Source organism: Anguilla rostrata, chromosome 2 (assembly GCF_018555375.3).
Source record: "Anguilla rostrata isolate EN2019 chromosome 2, ASM1855537v3, whole genome shotgun sequence".
In the NCBI taxonomy this organism is placed as follows: Eukaryota; Metazoa; Chordata; class Actinopteri; order Anguilliformes; family Anguillidae; genus Anguilla; species Anguilla rostrata.
In genome coordinates, this window is record NC_057934.1 from 60128905 (window position 1) to 60150871 (window position 21967).

The window sequence follows — 21967 nt, forward strand, 5'->3', positions numbered from 1 at the left end:
GGGAGATTCCACAGTGTTACAAATCTTGCTTTTGGTGGGAAACCTGTCAAGAATGTCCACCCAGTGTGAATTTCTTCAACTCGGTTTTCAAGCATGATTTAGCGCGTACAAACACACAGCGAGGGCATTCCGAGGCAAGCATTCCGCTTCAGTGTCTTATGCCCAAATAGTATTTATGTCTGCCGCTAGCAGCGCAACTTCACTTATGTTATCATATACCACCACATCGAGCATTTATACGCGCAGGACAACTAGGCTATACTACATAAATAACATCCGCTACTACTTCTTCTACTAGCCTATAATACTACTGTTATCGCCAGAAGGAATGTTCATACTAGATGGATATTCTGCTGATGGCAAAGTGAAGAAACGATCTGTAACAGTTTCAGTTTCTTGAACCCAGTTTCAGTTTTGCGTTATTAATTTTTTTAAATCTCTCTATATTTTTGTATTTTAAAATTGTTATACCATAATAAAAATATAGGCTACATATTTTGATTTGTATACTATCAACATCGAATAGGCTACGCAGCATAACAACCTGAAATCACATTGCTCAGGATCTTTTGAAGTGAAGCGTATCAATAACGCATTTCTGAATTTGTCATTAAAGGCGTCTCACCCAAGAGTAAGCCAATATGTCTAAATGTATTTTTAATTATTACTGCTATAATAATTAATATAATCTAATCATTAACAGTTCTCCCAAGTTTTGTATTAACTATACTTAGACTTGTTGAATCAGTATGCTACCTATTTGCAGCTATGTTAATAAACGGTCTACATTTTCTAAAAAGTTTCAACAGCTTTATTTATCAATAATGCATCTGCCCCTAACAAAAGCTACAGGAGATAATGAAGTACATACTAATAATAATAATAATAATAATAATAGGATGACTCATTGTTGTAACTAATTATCAATAGTCAGATCAATGACTAACAATAGTAATTTGTTGAAATTTAATATTTCTGAATCCACAAGTCTAAAGGGAGAATTTACCCAAACACGAAATCAAAAACTAATGAAAAACGTCTGGAAATGAATAGCAGACTTACACTTTTTAAATTATTATTATTTTCTTCAAAATGGTGTGAAACTCATATAAACATCAGTTTGTATGTCTCTGGGGGAAAAACGGCATATGATTTCTTAAAATAACTTTAGCCATTTATTTATTTGTAAATGTTTAGGTTGCCTTAGGCCATGTGAAATGTTCTGTGAATTGTAAGATGTAGGCCCAAAAGGTTTTATGACGACAATAGACCGGTCAAGTCCAGGCTTATTTATTTTTCGATTTTTTCCAAACTTATAGTGCATCCAGCACTGTGTTGGAACTTGTTTCGGTCTCTCGAATCAAATCGGCTACTCGGAGGGTATGGCTTTGTTTTTGTTTTTGTTTTTTTGGGAATTATTCGCGTGTAAGCTCGTACCACCTGTCTGTTATTTCCTGGACTCCTCATTTAGACATTTTAAAAAGCAATAAAGATTTGCCTCGCTTGTTCTATGACTTAGGCACATACGTTCAACATAAAGATTACGAAACTGTGTCAACAAAGAAAACTGAAAAAGCAATAGCCTAAATTTGAAGATTTACGAGAAAAGTCTCTCACACAGACGGTAAGCTATACCTTGCCTAACACACGGCTATTACCGTAGCCTTTTGATTTTTATACAAACAGATAGGGTCATAAAATTGGGAATACTCCATATAAAAATTTTCTTTCCAGTCCAGGGATTGGAAAAGATCTATAGATTAACATATTTAAATGTTGTCTTCCAAATTTATACAGAAAAAATTATCAATTTACATTTTCAACATGAACATGCTTAAGCATGTCTCAATTGTTAAATTGAGTTTTCAATTGTTAAATAAAGTTTCGTAGCCGTTTCATTGGTCAAAATTTGAAATGTTACAATAGCCTACTGTTATGAGGTTGGGACCCCATAAGAGACACAGCGGTGCACTGTAAATGAGAAAACAAAATTACTGACTGCTAAGAATGAATAGGTAAAAGTTTGGCAAGGTTATTCTTTTTTTATCTTCCTGAACTTTTCTGAAAACATTTTTTCGATGCAAACGCGCGACACAGATCGACACTGACCAATATATAATACTGTTAAAAAACAACTGTTGCTTCGATACTCCTCTCTCCGCGGCTACGTTTCCCTTTAAGCAGATGCTAACCAGGGTTATTTCTCTGAAATAAAGCGTGCTGAAGCTCGCATTACCCTTTGACATTTCCAGATTGCAGATGGAACCCTTCCGAATTGGACTATTTCAGCGAAATTAGAAAACCATTACGGAGCACCAAGCTATTTGGTCAGTACGGACCACAGACGCACGGGCAACGTTTGTACTAGTCGCTTAAGCAAATTGGATTAATATGACAATACAGAGACGCCGACGAGCAAGGAGGGCAGCGACTAAATTGACCTCAGAACTGTGGGACAACTGTAGCAGAAGCAAACGTTTCACTGTACAATGCGTTTTTTTCATTTCAGGGCATATGATTTACATTTGTTTACTAGGCTAATATGAATCAGTGTTTGTATATGCGTGTGTGTTTTGCAAGGGAATAACGAATAACGTATAGGCTACTCTGCCGTGTGTAAAATTAATAAGATTTTCACAAACAAATACCCATGTAGTTCCTGAAACAAATCCTTCTTATCAGCACTAGGATAATTTCGCATAATGACATTATCAAGATGCGCTACCTAACCTAAAAATAGGCTACTAAAGTGATTCTTTATAGTATATAATTCTATAACTCCACAGCTTCTACTGCTGCTATAATAATAATAATAATAATAATTTAAATAATAAAATCGCGCAACGGAATTTTATTCATTTTAATTCATATTTAATTACCTACTAATTTTAACTAGTATTTACTTACTCAACAGCAGCACATTGCATTAATAACGTATGCTGCTTCCAAATGTTCAAAGTTACTAGACAATTTGACAAAGCAAATGTGATGAAATGTTTTCAGAGATCAAGCAAACAATTAGGAGAGGTCGAAGCTCAATTCTGCAAATACATATATATGACACACTATTATGTGTCCGCTCTCTCTTACACACACACGCAACTTCACTATGATCAAAGGGAAAGCAGCATTCAATAGCCTAATTGAATGCTGCTTTCCGCATGCCACACACGCGCTTATTTTAAAAAAATAGCCTACCTTCTCTTATTTTAACTAATATTTTATCACGAACTAGCCTCATTAACTGCAGACTTTCGTACAATATTGACAGTTTATCTATTTGAACCGCCCTTCAAACTTAACCTAAATGCCTCATGAAAGATCCTGACTAAAATGTAAAATCTTGCTAATGTCTTGCCAAACACTGTTAAACAAATGGACTACAACATGAACCGAATGCTACACATCTGTTTGCAAGTCCTCGAGCCTCTTCAAAAATTAGCATTAGAATGCGCGTGAAGGACAATAGCGAAAGAGTTTCGTTTCTGCACGAGGAGACAAGCACAATCGCCGCCTGAGCGCGTGGAAGTCGCTGAAAGAGTCGGGCAGATGTTCGAACATCTCCCGCAGTTCCGTCACAAATGACCGTGTTGTCCGGGACCCGTCTTGTTCGCCTCGACTTCTTGCGCAGAATTCCGCGCGATGGGGTCGCCAGGAGCATGAAATAACTTCACAAAACCGGACGTTTTGTGAAGTTTCCCACTCAGTTGTCACAGGCCTATATGCCACAAATTCTGCGTGGTGTTTGACTCGCTGCTGCGGAAATTTAAGGTGAAAATCATTGCCTTAGTCTGTCAAACTCACCCTCGTGAAATAGGCCTACACTGAATTACATGTAGGCTGTAGACCTAGTAGGCCTAATAACAACAACAACAACAATAATATAATAATAATAATAATACTAATAGTAATAATAGTAATAATAATAATAATAATAAAACCTCAACACTATGTTCACACTAGAATGTTTACCCTGGTAAACTCATACCGTGCGGTAGTATGCGTCCGTAGAGGTGGCCCTGTTTAGACGAAACAAAACTGGGGCGGTGTTCACATTTTGCACGTGCAGGGAGGAAACGCAAGCCGTGCCATAAAGTTCGGTGAAAGCTCCGGTGACCCAAGAGTCAGCAACGGACATAAAAGACAGAAACGTTTAGGACCCAATTTCTGTTTGGGGGATTAAACGAGTTTAGGTATGATTGTTTTATTAAAATGTTGTGGACTCTGGCCGTAGTTAAATTCTCCAGTCTCTCTGAAGAAAGGGAAAAATTGAAGTTGAACTTTTCAGACATTGCATTTCCAAATGAGATTTTCTTTCCTGGAATTAACAAAAAAAGAAAAAATAAATTCTATTCTCATCTCACTCATGAAAAATGTAATTCCACATTCTAACCAAGGGTGTGTGTGTGTGCGTGCGTGTGCTAGTGCAAGTTAACCGCTCTTAAAACCAAAACCATAAATCAAGGACTCACCTTGTACACTCCAGGAAAGCAGATCCATTTTCAGTTTGTGAGACCCAGACGTGGGCGGAACAATCTGCCAAGAACTCTACAACTGCTCCTCAAATGAGGAACCAAGGGAGAAGAAGCCTAGAGAAGCCCACTTTAAATTATTAATATTAAATAATTATTAAGCAATCATAAACCAAAAGGGTGAATGAAAATAGCAAATACAAAAGAAATGTAAATAAAACATACGCAGCTGCTGACTTTTCACCTCTGTCCTGAAGGTAGGTGGAAAGTACTGAACATCCCTGTCTATTTGACAATTTAAAAAAATAAAAATGAAAATAAAATCGTTTGTCAAAGGGAGAACGGGTAAGAGGGATATGACATCACAGTTGTCCATTCTGGAACAGGAAGCGGGCAGAGCAGCAGATGCCCTGAGACAGAAGAGCGGAGGCAATGCTTTACCGCTAGAAGGAAAAAAACAAAATACAAAAACATAAAGTAAATAAATGCAACGACCGCGAGCGGTGGGCGAGGAGTGAGGAGCCCAACGCTGCTGTCCCGGGGCACTGGGGCGCACACACACAGACCCCCGTGGTGGGTACCAGAATTCTGATATTCAATCTGCACACAGGTTGAGCCCTTTTCCTGGCAACAGCTGGAGCTGCCCCCCACCCCCACCCCCACCCCTCGACTTCCTCCGCTGGGCCTATGAAACACAGCAGGCCAGGGCAGGCCAGGCCACTCCAGACTGGGGCTCTTTACGAGGAAATGACTCGCTTGTATTCCCGATTCCCGGTGCCTAATCCCAACTGCGCTTCCGGTGGGGAGGCAGGGGTTTGGGAAAGGGAATATCCTGTAGTGAGAACGGAGAGGGAAGTGCGACCGCAAACTGAACGGGGTTAAAAGCAAAATGCGGTTCAGCCAATTCGGCGACCCCCTCCACCCTCCCACACCCCACACCCCCTGATGTGACTGCTATTCAACGGTAAAAATTCTGAACGGGACACAGGACTTACTGGAGAAACTGGACAAACGAGGAGGACTCACACAGGCAGGTAAGAGAACAGATTGAAATGCCAAGTTTAATTTTTCAGACGAAACACAAACAAGGACAAAAAAATATTTTTTTTCCTCACTTTTCGTGAAACGGAGCACCTGTCCGTTCACTCGCATATTTTAAAATGGCGACTGTCCTTTGGGTCCGCAGACGCTGGGGTTCTGAAGCGCAGCGTGGCGGTGGAGTGGAAAGAGGAGGCGGAGCGCAAAGTCCACGGAGCCGCCCCCCCTCGTCAAGGGCGACATCCAATCAGCGAGCGGAACACAGCGCGCAGACGCGTTTGAAGTAACCGTTCCCCCCCTGAGTTCAGAGGTCATTTCAGGGCGTTTTAACAACCGCTGAGCTCACTGCTGCTCAGCCTGTGCCAAACAACAGCCTGTGCATTTCTGATAGCGTGAACTTACAGTGCAGTTAAAGGACACTGCGTTTCTGTTCCTTTCTGATTTTTTTTGTTTTTGTTTTTGGTACAATAGGACATTTCCACAACCAGTTAAGGGACTCCTACGTTAACAAGAAGGGACAAATGATTCTGTACAACGACGTGAAACTACAGTAATTTACAGTAAGCACCAGGAAGTAGGGGTTTGTGTCTGTGCACAATAATTTACTTATTTACACTGAAATCATTACATTACAGGCTCCCTGAATATGATAAATATTTATTTCTATCTTTGCAAGCGCTTCCAGGCCGAGTGCCCCCCCGCCCGCTTGGCGCGTGCAGGAAAGGCGCTGAGTTCGTAACGGCCCCTTTGATTGGCAGGAGAGGCACAGAGAGGAGGAAGTGTCCCACGGTCTGGGGGGGGGTTGCGGTTGTGGAGATGGATAAAGCCATAGATGGACAGTGTGCAGTATGCTAGCTCTGGGGGGGGTGGGGAGTAGGGGATGGCATGAGTGCAGGGCGGGGCTGTGAGACGGGCGGGGCCTGTGGGCTGTGACAGGGGCGGGGCCTGTGGGCGGGGTGGGCTGTGGCGGGGGCGGGGCCTGTGAGCGCAGGGGCGGGGCCTGTGAGCGCGGGGGCGGGGCCTGTGAGCGCGGGGGCGGGGCCTGTGAGTGCGGGGGCGGAGTCGCCCGGCTCTCCCCGCGGCCTCTTGCAGGTGAGCAGCAGCAGCAGCAGCATGGGCAGGTGCCACAGGCTGCAGAAGAAGAGGCCGCGGGCGCTGGCCCGGTCCGCCCGCCGGTAGAAGCGGAAGGCCAGGTAGCTGATGTACAGGTTGATGGGCAGCGACACCAGGGGGAAGGTCCAGGTGGTGAGGTCCAGGGCGGGGCCCAGGGCCGACAGGCCGATCAGGCCCAGGCTGTGGCGCAGGGCCACCCTCCGGCAGAGCGCCGGGTGGGTGACGGACATCATGCGGTAGCCGCCCCGCGAGTAGTCCTCCCGCAGGTTCCAGCTGAGCGCGTTAAAGTGGGGGAACTGCCAGCAGTACAGGAAGCCCCCCAACAGCAGGGCACCTACGGGTGTAGAGTGTAGAGAGAGAGAGAGAGAGAGGGAGGGGAGGGAGAAAGGGGGAGCATTTCAGTTACAATTAGCATATTAAAAGTTGAATGACCTGCAAACCAAACTAACATTCACTAGAATGAATATACAAAGCCATGTCCTACAATTAGAACATGGCTTCCTTTGCACAACTGAAAAACTTTCCACCCGGGGAAAAGCTGCCACAGGATGGGACTGCGCTGGTCTCCGATTACTGCATCTCAAAACTGGACACATTTCACACACACGCTGTGGCTCTAGTGTGTGTGTATGTGTGTGTGTGTGTGTGTGCGTGTGTGTGTGTGTGTGTGTGTGTGGGGTGTGTGTGTGTGTGTGTGTGTGTGTGTGTGTGTGTGTGTGTGTGTGTGTGTGTGTGTGTGTGTGTGTGCGTGCGTGTGTGTGTTCCAGTGACTGAGCGGTTTCAGTGTTGTCCCCCTCTGTAACTCTCATGCGATGTGCAGTAACCCAGCAGCTGTGTGGACGTGCAGCTTGGAGAGTGGCCCCGCAGTAAGGGCCCCTCCTGGAGCTGCATCACAGCGCCAACCCAGCTGGCCGCCGCTCCGGAGGGGTCCTCACGGTACGGGGCGGGGCCGGCGGCGGATGTGACAGAGAGGGGGCGGTAAAAACCCAAAACGCCCTGCGTGTTTCCCACCCTGCCTGTGTCTGTCCTGTCTGTGTCCAGCCCGTGTCTGCCCTGCCTGTGTTTGTGAGCTGCCTATGTCTGTCCGGCCTGTGTCCAGCCTGTGTCTGTGCCCTGCATGTGTGTGTCCTGCCTGTGTTTGTGAACTACCCTCACAGCAAGGGTCAGAAGTGAATGGAGCAAGAGAATGAAAGAAGGGATAGAGAAATGAAAGAATGAGGCTGAGGTGTGTGTGTGTGTGTGTGTGTGTGTATGTGTGTGGGGGGAAGGGGGGTCTCTGGGGGCACACCCCCCAGGGCAGGGGAGATTCACAGACCAGCTGCTGCTGCACACACAGCCAGAGCACAGGGGGAAACGCAGAGACCACCCCCCCTCCACTTCACCTGTGAACATGGAAAACACACGCGTGTGCACTGCGCTCCAGGAGTGTGTCGAGATGCTAACCCAGGCCTGTCCAAACCTGTCCAACCCCGTCCAACCCCGTCCAAGTCTGTCCAACCCTGTCCAACCCCGTCCAAGTCTGTTCCTGGTGATCTACTGTCCAGCTCTATAATCTAGCACATCTCACTCTGCTAATTAGCAGCTCAGTGAGATCTCTGGCTGCTGAATGAGGTGTGCTTTGTTAGGGCTACAGTAAAAACCTGCAGGACGGTAGATCTCCAGAAACAGGAGTTGGGCAGCGCTGTTAGCTAACCTGTAATCAGGCTCAACTGCAAAGCTCATAACTTAAGTGCTGTTCAAACATGACACTTTTCAGCTATTCCCTTCACACCAGCCTCCTTATTCCACCCGATCAAAAAAAATAAATAAAAAAGAAGTTAAATTAAAAGTGACCGCGTCCTCGTCCGCCCAGGACTGAGTTACCTGGAAAGAAGGCACACCTTTACCGCGACGCAGGCAGGGGAAACGCAGGCCCGTCTCTCAGCCCGTTCAGATGTCTCCGTAAACAGACTCATTAAGCGCTGGCAAGCGCAGTGTAAACACGCACAAGCACACACTTGAGACTTCCAGCAACAGGCAGAAACACAGATCAGTTGCCATAACAGCACACTTATCAGCCCTGCCAAAGCACCCTGGGATATCGGCCCCCTCCCCTGTTTCCCTAAGCCGCCCGCGTCACCAATAAAAGCCTGCTGACTTAACAGCGTGGGGGGGGCGGGTCGGGGGTCGAGGTGAAATGTAAACTCAGGCCGGGGAAGGGGGTCATCTGTGAGGCCAGTGACATTCACCATGACCGCTTTGGGCTCACAGCATTTCCTGATGAATTAGACCATTTTAAGAAGAAGGCCAGTGGAAATGGTGTGACAGTGGGGTAAAGAGCGGGGGGTGGGGGGGTGTTGTCATTTTGGAAGGTTTTCGGGACGTCCTCGTGACCCCGTGGGCTTGGGATGTTGGGTAAGGGGAGCAGGACTGTGCTGAACACTCCTGAGCCCACATGAGTCCACGGGGAGGGTCACCCCAATGGGCCAGGGGCATTCGGGTTAGGCTATGCGCGACTGTAGGGAGGCGTGCTCAGTGTATGCGTTAGTGTGTGCGGTGTGAATGTCTAAGATGTGTGCAGTGTGTGTACAGGTGCATGTGATGTGTACAGGTGTGTGTGTGTTGTGTACAGGTGTGTGTGGTGTGTGTGGAGTGTACAGGTGTGTGGCGTGTGTGGTGTGTACAGGTGTGTGTGGTGTGTACAGGTGCATGTGATGCGTACAGGTGTGTGTGTGGTGTGTACAGGTGTGTACAGGTGCATGTGATGTGTACAGGTGTGTGTGGTCTGTACAGGCGTGTGTGGCGTGTGTGGTGTGTACAGGTGTGTGTGGTGTGTACAGTTGTGTGGTGTGTACAGGTGTGTGTGTGGTGTGTGTGGTGTGTACAGGTGCGTGTGATGTGTACAGGTGTGTGTGGTCTGTACAGGTGTGTGGTGTGTACAGGCGTGCGGGCGGGTACCTAGGTCCAGGCTCCCGGTGGCTGCGGTCCAGCCCATGACGGGGGGGATGGCCCCCACCACAGCCCCCACCCAGGTGTTGGCGATGCTCAGCCTCTTGAGGGGGGTGTAGCAGCAGGTGTACAGGACGATGTTGAGCGCCCCCAGGAACCCCGTCAGGGGGTTCACTGCCAGAGTCAGCATGGCCACGCCCGGTACACCACACCCTGCAGCAAACAGCACCGCATGGAGGGGGCTGGGGGAGGGAGAGAGAGAGAAGGAGGAGAGAGGGAGAGGAAAGGGGGAGAGAGAGGCAAAGAGAAATAGGGAGGGATGAAAGAGGGAAGCAGTCAGAGAGAGGGAAAAAAGACAGACAAGGTGAAGAGGAAGAGAGAAAGAGGGAAAGGAGAGAGGGAAAAGCAGAGGGAAAGAAGGTGCAGGGAGAGAGAAAATGAGAGAAAAGAGGTGAGGTTGAGAAGACAACATATTTGAACATTACAAACACAAAGCAAAATGTTTACCCCTGTGTACAGAGTGAACCTGGGTCACTGCTGAGCACAGTCAACATAAGGGGTAAAAGTGCTGACTCAGCGACAAAACAGCACAGCTCTAAAATGGGTCAAAAGCAGGATGAGAGAGAGCAAAGCAAACAAAACAAGAACCTGCAACCTCCCCCAGAGAGAGAGAGAGAGAGTCTGTGTGTGAGAGAGTGTCTGGGTGGGTGTGTGTGTGTACATGTGCGTGAATGCGTGTGAGAAAGTGTGTGTGTGTGTGTGTGAGAGAGAGAGTGTGTGCGTGTGTGTGTGTGTGTGAGAGTGTGTGCGTGTTTACATGTGTGTGAGTGCGTGTACGTGCACGAGTGTGCGTTTTAATAATTAACACAGCAGTGCGTTTGTGATGTAAGACTTGAGAAAGGACAGATGGAGATCAGCCTGCTCTGTGTACAGCCACACGCACGCAATGACAAACACTCACTTACGCGTGTAAACACAAGACCAATACATGCGGTGCACTAACTCATGTACAGATACAGCCACCCACACACACAGGCACGCATGCACACACACACACAAACACACACACACAGATGCACACACACACACACGATGAACACACACACAACACCACAACCACTACAGATAGCCACCACACGCACACGTACGTACACACACACAGACTGATGCACACACACACTCTCACACACACACACACACAGACTGATGCACACACACACTCTCACACACACACAGACACAGACTGATGCACACACACACTCTCACACCACACACACACAGACTGATGCACACACACATCCACACACACACACACACACAGACTGATGCACACACACACCCACACACACACACACAGACTGATGTACACACACACACACACACACACACACACACACACACAGACTGAATCACACACACACACACACACACACACACACAGACTGATGTACACACACACACACACACAGCCTCCAAGAAGCCTGTAGCATGTACACAGCTGGACAGCTGCAAAGACGTGGATGACAGAGGACACGACCTGCAGTGACACGATGCCACACACACACAAACACACACACACAGATGCACACACACACACAGACTGATGCACACACACACACACACACACACACAGACTGATGCACACACACACACACACACACACACACAGACTGATGCACACACACACACACACACACACACAGACTGATGACACACACACACACACACACACACACAGACTGATGCACACACACACACACACACACACAGACTGATGCACACACACACACACACACACACACACACAGACTGATGCACACACACACACACACACACAAACACTGATGTACACACACACACACACACACACACACACACACACAGACTGATGCACACACACACACACACACACACACACACAGACTGATGCGCACACACACACACACACACACACAGACTGATGCACACACACACACACACACACACACACACACACACACACACACAGACTGATGCACACACACACACACAGGCTGATGCACACACACGCACACGCAGGCCTCCTCAGAGGAAGCCCCTGTAAATGCAGTGTGAGCGGAGCTTTGTGACAGTGCTGGGTCTGATAAGCGTGTGAGGATGACAGAGGGGGAGAGAGCGTGCAGTAGATCACAGCGCTAGCCGCGGTGGCGTGGCTAACCTCGTCCCCTTGGCCCTGGAAATGGGCTGCTCTGAACTCACAGCTAGCGCGTTACAGCTCAGAGCCAGATCACAATCTAGAGCAAACCCAGGACCAAGCGGGGCTGGAAATTCGGCAGTGCTATCAGCATTGCTGTCCTAGCTGTGGCTACATCCAGCCTGAGGGCTGACAGTTCTACTGTCCTATGGGGGCGGGAGGGGGGGGGGGGTGTTGGGGCATTTCACAGCTTAGAGTTTGCCGAGCGTTTCACAGTCAGACACGCACAAGGGTGCACACGTGCCCGCCCGCTGTCCCACACACGGGTCTCCAACGGCAACCCTCTGCTGGAGCTTCGGAAGAGCAGAGCAGGGGCGACGATTAGCACGATGTAGCGACATTCCGGATCGTTCCATAACCACCAATGAAGACCCCACTGCCCAGAGTGGAAACTATTCTGAGTTACGTTCAGGGTGTATGAGCCTAATTTTGTACAACTTCAGTGTGATTTAAAGTTGGCCTTATTGATGATGACCTTATCAATACCAGCGACCAGCGTGACGAGACGCCGTCGTCCCGGGCGACCGGAGCGGTCCGGATTCCACACCGGGCCCACCCGCGCACCAGAACAGCGCCTAAACAGGCCCGGCCATCCAGCAGCCCTGAACAGGCCCGGCCATCCAGCAGCCCTGAACAGGCTCGGCCATCCAGCAGCCCTGAACAGGCCCGGCCATCCGCGCCCTGAACAGGCCCGGCCATCCAGCAGCCCTGAACAGGCCCGGCCATCCAGCAGCCCTAAACAGGCCCGGCCATCCAGCAGCCCTGAACAGGCCCGGCCATCCAGCAGCCCTGAACAGGCCCGGCCATCCAGCAGCCCTGAACAGGCCCGGCCATCCAGCAGCCCTGAACAGGCCCGGCCATCCAGCAGCCCTGAACAGGCCCGGCCATCCAGCAGCCCTGAACAGGCCCGGCCATCCAGCAGCCCTAAACAGGCCCGGCCATCCAGCAGCCCTGAACAGGCCCGGCCATCCAGCAGCCCTAAACAGGCTCGGCCATCCAGCAGCCCTGAACAGGCTCGGCCATCCAGCAGCCCTAAACAGGCTCGGCCATCCAGCAGCCCTGAACAGGCCCGGCCATCCAGCAGCCCTAAACAGGCTCGGCCATCCAGCAGCCCTAAACAGGCCCGGCCATCCAGCAGCCCTGAACAGGCCCGGCCATCCAGCAGCCCTGAACAGGCCCGGCCATCCAGCAGCCCTGAACAGGCCCGGCCATCCAGCAGCCCTGACATCTCCAATCTTAATCTCAAATCTCAAAAAGAATAACAAAAAAATTAAAACTGCCAATATAACACAAAGCCTTATCTTACGCCAGGTCACACGCCATTACCTCCAGCCTAACTGCTCTAATAAACCATTTAAGCCACAAAAAAACCTTCTAAACGCTGCAGCCGCTCGTATCCGAGCAGGAAGGAACTTCACTGACGGGCTGGTTTTATTTGAGAGAAACGGAGCAAAGTGGCGCAGGTTTCCCGGCGCTGGCACGCACACGGGCGGGTCAGGATGTTTTGTTTGGGAACGGCTCATCGCCGTGACGACGCGACGCGGCGCAGCTGACACGGCGGAGACGCTCGCGGCGCTCGAGCCCGGCGGTAAACACACCTGCCGTTACCCCCCCCCCCGCGGAACCCCCGCCATCCTCCGCTGACGAGGGTGAAGAGAGGCTCCTGACTGACCGCACCCCCCGCACGCCCCCCACCCCCCCCCCTCCAGGCCCACTCTCTGAGCACGTGAGTGTCACTGTCGCTCTGAAGGGTATTGGCAGGTCCCAGTGGTTAAGAATGAGCTCACTGCTTTTACTGCTGTCAAAATATGTATGTGCACAGAGGAGGTCAGAGGTCAGAGGTCAGGGGTCAGCCCCATTTCTGTGAGTTGAGCAATGAGCATGCAACAGTGTGACATAATGCCTTGGGACCTGACTTCACACCCAAAACAAGATCAGGTCAAAACCTAGTATATGGCTGGACCGGCGACCAATGGTGTAACTTCAAACCTCAGCCGACCAATGGTGTAACTTCATTATTCAGTGACTCAGTCACAGACATTCGCGTTTGTAGGGCTGGCCCCGCTGTTGCGGTTCAGCCAAAAGTAGTGATAGACAGGGATTGAGATGAGCCACTGCTGTTCCACCCCTGAGAAAGGAACTAATGCACTTCACAAACTGTCCCACAGCACAAATGCTAAATAAGTCGGGGATAAAGCCGTGCAAATCAGAGAGCAGTGTTAACAGCAGTGTCTGCACTTCTGACTGATGACTGCCGGTACGTGTGTGACAGAGAGATATGGGGGGGGAGGGTGAGAGAGGGAGAGGCAGAAAGAGAGAGAGGCACAGAGAGGGAGAAAGAGAAAGGAGAAAGACACAGCACCTGCACCAGGGCTAACAAAGGGCTGGAGATTACGGGTGCTATTTATTTGCGAAACACACCCTTGCGCAGCGTGGCTTACATAGCTGACATTTTTACACACAACCCACTGGGTATTTACTGAGACTCTCGGCAAAGCTGCAGCAGAAATGCCCCACCCTGGACTTGAACCTGCAATCCCCCTGATTACAGGAGCTTGAACACTACGCTACGCTGTGCCACGACTGCCTTTAGTACTGTGCTACATTAGTCCATGACTGGCTTTAGCACCATGCTACATTAGTCCATGACTGCATTTAGCACTATGCTACGCTATGCTACATTAGTCCATGACTGCCTTTAGCACTATGCTATGCTACATTGGTCCATGACTGCCTTTAGCACTATGCTATGCTACATTGGTCCATGACTGCCTTTAGCACTATGCTATGCTACATTGGTCCATGACTGCCTTTAGCGCTATGCTATGCTAGGCTACGCTACACTGCACAAAGGCTTCCTTTAGCACCATGTGATTCTATTAACATTATGCCCCAAGAACAGCTTCCTTTAGCACTATGCTATGCTATGCTACACAGCAACAGGACTTCTGTTGGCACCATGCTATGCTATACCACAGCTCCACTGACAATGTGCAGAACCAGTGTTGACTGAGGAGAGTCTGTGCTGGGATATGATGTACTTCCAGGTCACTGGCCACAGCGAATGGCCTCCCTCCCTTCGAGGACAGTGAGGCTCCATCACTCCCGATAAGACACAAACCCTTCGCTGCAGATGTTTCACTGGCGTACCGCGTGCGGACGACCCCTGGCTAAGTCTTAAGTGGAGGAGCCAAGGGGTCACAGGTCAAAACCCACTCTTTACAGAGTGCATCATGAACTCACACACCTGCACTTTGACACCCCCCCACCCCCCCACCCCCCATCGCCCAAAAAAAAAAAAAAGGATCAGCGGGTATTTTGTACTGTAAAACATCTGGCACAGTAACTCCCCCCACTGCGTGACAAGTTAGAGATAAAGCCAGGAGGAGAGCATGGGGAGGGGGGTGAGGAATGGTGCGGGGTGCAGGGGAGGGTGTCAGGCGTCCGGACCTTATTAAATAAATGAAGTGTGCAACACAAAGGAATGTCTCTGCTGAAATGCGATCTGCAGTCAAGAGATTGGGGGGGTGGAACGTTCTGGAACTCTGTTAAACAGACACCCTGTCCGTCTCCACAAAATGAGTTCCACCATGAGCAGCAGCACCCCAGCTGGGACGTTTTGGCCACACTGTCCCAGGCGACGTTGGCCAGGCACGCACGGTTTATCACCGAAAAAATAGGTTCACCCCTCGAGCGGCACCCGAATCTGTCCCTCAGACGGGCGCGAAGACGCTCCCGCGAGACACGGACGAACACGATAAACGCTTAGCGGGGTTTGAAATTCCTCCACGCGACGAGCGGCCATTTTTTTCTCTCCTGAAGACAAACGGCAGAGGGAGAGAGAGAGAGAGAGAGAGGGAGAGAGAACAGAAGAGAGAGAGAGAACAGAAGAGAGGAGCGCGTGGGACGCGGGGAGCGGCGCTTGTTTGACAGAGCCTTCGGGCCGGCAGCTGGTCCCCGTAGCGACGCAGGCAGACGCTGTCACACAACGCGTCCTCCGCCACGCCGGCCGGCCCATTAGCGCGCGGGCGGCGGCCCCCGAACCGTAAACGGTGCCGAGCGGCGACCGTAAAGCAGCACTCACAGGGACCACCCCACAGCCCCGCGCCCCCGCCACCCCACAGCCCCCCGGCACACCCCCGCCACCCCACAGCCCCCCGGCACGCCCCCGCCACCCCACAGCCCCCCGGCACACCCCCGCCACCCCACAAATCACGGGTTCGAGTGGGACCCAGGCCCAGGATACGAGACAGCAGTGACTCTGAGCTGCTGAGCTGCTGTCAATAGTTTTTGACCCAGAGACGCTTTAAGGCACATAACTGGAACTCCTTTTGCACAGGAAACGGGTAAGCCACTGGAGCAGAGTGGCCTTTTGGGGGGGGGGGGGGGTGGGGGGATAATGTTTACCATCTTCACCTGCAGAACGCTAAATCCCAACTACCCACAAGCCCCTGGTGTAGCGTTTCATATATTTATGGAATGGGGTGCTTGTATATTTATATTTCGTCGCCTCAAACTGCTTTACGGTGAATTACAAGACTGAGCCTGAACCACTGCTAATGGTGCAGGGCGGCCATTTTATGAGCCCAGTCGGTCTCACAGGCCCCGGGTCCCCACCCCCCGAAAATCAGAAGGCACACATGGATCCCTGACGGGCTGGCGCAGGCGGGCGAGGGCGAGGGCGGGGCCGGGGAGCACACAGCGGGGCGTCCCGTCGCTCTGTCAGATTCGGGTCGATACGCGGTTCACTGGACCGCAGCAGAGCGGGTATCCAGCGCCTGAACAGCAGGGACACGGGAAGCCCCTCCCCCTCCCCGCAGAGCTCCCGTTACACCTGGCAGGTGTGTGTGAGTGACGCGGGGGGGGGAGGGGGGATACTGTTTCTAATGCTGGCACAGAGGCGCTGGGACGCTAAGCCCAACCGTACACCCGATTATGGCACCTCACCAAAAACAACCGTAAGCTGATCTGAGATGTTCCATCTCTCTCCCTGTCCCTCTCCCTCCGTCTCTCTCACTCTCTCCCTCTCTCTCTGTCCCTCTCTCCCTGTCCCTCTCTCGCTCTCTCTCCCTGTCCCTCTCCCTCAGTCTCTCGCTATCTCCCTCTCTCCCTCAGTCTCTCGCTCTCTCCCTCTCTCTCTTTCTCTCTCTCTCTCCCTGTCCCTCTCCCTCAGTCTCTCTCTCACTCTCTCCCTCTCTCTCTCTCTCTCTCTCCCTTTCTCCCTCTCACCCTGTCTTTCTCCCTCAGCCTCTCACTCTCTCTTGCTCTTTCTCCCTCTCTCTCCCTCTCATACCATCAGTCTCTTCCTCTCTCTCCCTTTCTCACTCAATCTCTTGCCCTCAGTCTCTTTCTCTTCTTCAGTCTCTCTGCCTCTCTCTCTCTCTCTTGTTTCGCTGGGTAAGGCAAAGACAGCCGTTTTGTTGACTTGGCAGAACAAAATTGGTGGTATGGGTTCACTGGACCCAGTATATGTTTTAAGACTAATTCGCAAGTGTCTGCTCCCTGAGTTATTGTTTTTCATTTCGGTGGATAATGTTAGGGTTTTTCTGGGGCATTTGGGGAGTGGGGGGGCTGTCTAGGTACAGTGAATGAGGGGGCGGGGTTACAATTGCTGTTTTGAAGTCACAGTGGGATGGTCTTTTTTTCCGTAATGGTGGTTCTGTCTGCACGGTGGAATCTGCAGTGGCGTGGGCCAGCTTTGCTGGACTCCTCTCTCCCAAACATAAACCACTTTTAACACGCTCGCTCTCTGCAGCCGAGGGGGGGGGGGTGAGTTTTAACCAGGAAGCACGCGTGTCATAAACTCAGAGGTAAGACATTTTGTTTTAGTGGTTGTGCCAGTGAAGCTCCTATTAAGTGAGAAAGGCAGGTTGGCAGCATGGGGGGGTGGGGGGGTGTACCTACCTGATCTGGCCCCTCACCAGGGGTCTTGTTCTGGTGCGGTCAGTTGGAGTCATAACGACCTCAAAGTAGAGAGACAAGAGAGAGGGAAGGGACGTTATAAAAAATACTGAGAAGAGGAAAAGAGCGAGACAGAGAAGCATGCAGAAGAAAGAGTGAAGGAGAGGGAAATACAGAGCGAGAGCAAAGCCCCAAGCACTACACGCACACACACACACACAGACACACACAGAGACACACACACACACACACGCGCACTCACATGTCATTAAACTGAACATATGTATGCAGGGCCTGTGTATTTTCGGGGGTGTTGGGGTGCTCAAAGGGAAGGCATCTGCACACAGCCCAGCGCACATCAAAGACAGTTCCGGAGAGTTCCGGAGAGTTCCACATCTGCTCGCGCAGCGCTGAGCGTGGCTGTTAAAGACCCTTCCTAATGGCACAGCGGTGCCAGCGGGGTCAGCGGACAGGGGGCCCGTTACCACGGCGAGCCGCTCTCACAGCCACCTGCAGGAAAAGCAGCCGAACGCCAGAGCGTGTCCAATCTATCAGCCCCGCGACGGAGGGAGGGAGCGAGGGAGGGAGGGATGGAGGGATGGAGGGATGGAGGGAGGGAGCAAGGGATGGAGGGAGACTGCGCCGCCATGTGAAAACCCGCTTATTGTTTCCCTCCCGCTTTTTATGATCTGCTCCGGGGGCCCCAGCCGTGCCCCCCCCCCCTCCATCAGGGTCCCAAACGCGAGGCTAAAGCGCTAACACATGGGGTGCGGGAGCAGAGCCCCCCCCCCCCCCACACGCCCGCGTGCGGCTGGGCCTCCGGTCCCTAAACGCAGAAAGCAGACAGAGCCGCTCCGCCCGGACAGCAGCGGGGCCATTACTCACTGAGTATGCAGCGCATGAAGGAGCTAATAAACAGATTATCTGCTCCCCGCCCGCTAACTCACTGCGCCGCGGCGGCTCCACGGCCTCCGCGTTTAAAAGCGCTCTTGGGGTCCGCAGGGCAATTCGTGAGGAGGACGTTTGTATTTCGTCAGGTGCCTTGGAGAGCAGTCTGGACTGAAAGCGCTGGACTCGCACACGATGCGCGTTCATCCTCCTGTTCATCTGAGACGGTGCTGTCCGTCAGTCCGTCCGTCTGTCTCCCCGTCCAGCAGGGCAGGTCTGGGAGCAGAGCGATCTCTTCTCTGGATCTCAGAGCTCCTCCTCACATCAATAACTGCATTAACCCTTTGAAGACTATGTTCGTGCAATGTTTGTATTTGTTTCCTCAAAATTCTAATTGTAAGGAATTCTAAGTGTTCTAGAACTCCACTGCTTTCAATTATAGTAGCGATCAGCATTAGAATGCTGAAGTTCATAACATTCTAATCACGTGTGTAATCTTAAAGAGTTAAACACCAGACAGCATCCATCACTTATCCATCTCATCAGTTAGCTACATCAGCTACATGTCTAACGTTCAGGAAAGTGAGAAGTAGTGTAACAAATGCGTGGTGGTGGGGTAAAAGAGGGACCGGGGTGCGGTGGGGGGGACTCAGTTTGGAAGGTTCTCAAACGCCCGCTCCACCTCCGCCACAGAAGTGTCGAGCCCGTGAGCTGCTAATGGATGTTTTTTTTCACGTTTAGTTTTCTTGGCTGCGGAGGCGAAGGCAGGCCTGGTGCGTGATGGAGAGGTGACCCCCGCATTAATAATGCCACGGGGAAACTACTCCCCAGATGTGCGTCAGCAAAAACCTTCCCCAGCTCAGGGCTCAGGGTGTGTGCTGGGGACGGGGGGGGGGTTGTCCGGTACAGCTGTGCTGTGGTGACACTCAAGACGGAGAGCTCTAAGTTCTGTTTGCTGGGTCACAAGCCGTATGGCCCACAGGGGTCTCCAGAACCAGGCCCGTTTAGACACTCCGTAACGGTAATAAATCGAGGAGCAATAAAAGAAATAATAAAACAGATGTACAGAAATGCTACAAAGCAGCTCAAACCCAATGCACGTGCGCGGCGTATTAGCTACGCGACACAGACGCAGGACAACGGCCACGACACCGACACCGGGTCCGAGACGCGCTTCCTCCAGTTTGGGCTGGACCTCGTTCGCTTTGCATTGAATGCGCATTTTGATGTCACTTCCTGCTGCTGCTCCAGAATAGAGCCTTTCCACCATCTATCCCATGACCCCCTTTCTCCTTCAGCAAACCTACTTCCCGTTAGCAACCAGGCTCACTTCCTGTTACCGCTACAACCTTTCAAACTGGGGAGGTAGGCGTCTATTCCAACAAACACCAACGTCAGTTCTCTAGTTGTGGGCAATCTTTGTGGGTAGCTAACCGAAGTAGAGGGCTAAAATAATGCAAAGATTTGTGCTGGCCAGCTCAAAGACATCGGGAGTGAAAATTAGGACCGTTTCTGTAGTCAGGCAGCACTAGCCATCTGCACTGCTCTGGAAATGACAGCTACAGAAAGTCACCGCTTTGCTAAAAGCTACCGAGCACTGCCTGATGCAGCTGTGTCACAGGCCGGCATGTTCTGCAGCATGCCCACCGAAAAAGCCTGGAGCACTGTTAACACACACACACATGCACGCACGCACGCACGCACACACACGCACTGTTTCTTTCGGCCGACTTCCAGAGCTCAGAAACAAATAACTGACAAATAACTGTTTTCTGTTATTACTGGATGGGTGTAACTTGCGTGTATGACTCCAACGAATTCCGATGAACCAACTGCAATTAGGACTGTAATAACTGAGAAAACAGCTTGAAGGCAAAAATAACTTTCTGATCCCGATTCAGTGGAAAACAGGCAAGTTTATGAGAAGGATCAACGTGCAGCACTAAAGCAAGACAAGGCTCATCATTCAAACCCAAAACTGGAGCCTAAATTCACATCATTACTGAGAGGAGAGGAGAGAGGGACTGAGGGGGGGAGAAAGAGAGAGAGAGAGGAAGAGGGGGTAAGACAGAGGGAGTAAGAGGGAAGAGAGACAGGGAAAGGGGGAGAGAGGGAAAAGGAGAAAGATGAGGGGATAAGACAGAGGGGGAGAGGAGAGACAGAAGGGAGAGAGAGACTGAGGGTAAGAGAGAGGTAATAGAAAGATGTACGATAAAGGAGAAAGAGAAGGAAGAGAGGGAGAGAGAGAGAGAGGAGGGTTGGCTCAGGACACAGCAAAGGGAAGCTGCTGTTTCTGATTACACACCACGGCTGCAGGGACAATTACTGTCCATATGAGGAGCAGAGAGCCAGGCAGAGGAGGGGGGCGGAGCCTGCTGTCAATCAACCGCACATCAAAGGAGAGTGCACTGCTCTCACAACCGCCACATCTCAACTGATAACAGGCCAGGGACCAGACAGCAGCATTACAGCATATCCATGCGCTGCGTGCGTGTGTGTGTGTGTGTGTGTGTGTGTGTGTGTGTGTGTGTGTGTGTGTGTGAGTGTGTGTGTGTGGTCTGTGTGTGGTGTGTCTGTGTGTGTTGTGTGTTGTCGGTGTGTGTGTGTGTGTGTGTGCGCGTGTGTGTGTGTGCCGTGTGTGTGTGCGTGTGTGTGTGGCGTGTGTGTGTCTGTGTCTGTGTGTGTGTGTGTGTGTGTGTGTGTCGTGTCGCGTCGGTACGTGCGTTCTGTGTGTGTGTAGGCGTGTGTGTGACTGTCGCGTGTGGTAATCTGTGTGTGTGTGTGTGTGTGTGTGTGTGTGTGCGTCTGTGTCGCTGTGTACAGGGAGCACACAGAGGGTGTCGCTGGAGGGCTGTCCCAGAGTGAGAGGACAGGAGCGTCCCTCACGGGTCAGCGTACGCGCACAGGTTACAGCGCTGCCTTATTAACCCCATCCCCAAACTGTTACCTGTCCCCAAAACCCGTACAGCCCGACCCGAGCCTGAACACAAGCCCCAACCTGAACCGATACCTGTCCCCAAAACTCGTACAGACCGACCCGTGTGACACTGAACACAAGGCCCACCCCGATACCCGTTATGATATACACCTATTAACACCACCCCCCCACAAGCCCAGGTATTCTAGTGGGACTGTACGCAGTTAATAGAATGGCGGGATGGAGTATTTTAAACAGACTGAGGTGGACGTTTGAGCGATTCTTCACAACAGAGTGGAAAAACAATTATAAGACGCTTCAAGGTGCTAGCCAGAGGTTTGTTAATATTGGATTACCTACCTGTCAAGCAGTTCTAAGACCTCCCACGTATAAATTTATGTGTCGACTGGTTGAGTCAAAGAATAGCACGACTGAGGTATTAATCAATCCCATGAAGAGCAGTGTTGGGTTGCAGTC

At 50.9% G+C, this 21967-nt stretch overlaps 1 protein-coding gene across 1 annotated transcript; it reads right to left on the reverse strand.

Moving 5' to 3' along the window:
• Positions 1–6361: 6361 nt before the first annotated feature.
• On the reverse strand, positions 6362–17741 carry LOC135248589 (protoheme IX farnesyltransferase, mitochondrial). The gene is made up of 3 exons (XM_064323397.1): positions 17689–17741; positions 9561–9793; positions 6362–6957 (listed from the first exon to the last, which is right to left on the reverse strand). The coding sequence occupies exons 1-3, from the start codon at positions 17739–17741 to the stop codon at positions 6362–6364; spliced, it is 882 nt and encodes a 293-aa protein (XP_064179467.1).
• Positions 17742–21967: the final 4226 nt, after the last annotated feature.

Excerpts from the sequence above, each read along its gene's own strand:
- LOC135248589 (XM_064323397.1), bottom strand. The coding sequence starts at position 17,741 with ATGACTCCAACTGACCGCACCAGAACAAGACCCCTGGTGAGGGGCCAG. Across the intron at positions 9,794-17,688 it reads CTGGTGAGGGGCCAGATCAG|CCCCCTCCATGCGGTGCTGT; the intron begins GTAGGTACACCC and ends TCCCTCCCCCAG. Across the intron at positions 6,958-9,560 it reads CACCGGGAGCCTGGACCTAG|GTGCCCTGCTGTTGGGGGGC; the intron begins GTACCCGCCCGC and ends CTACACCCGTAG.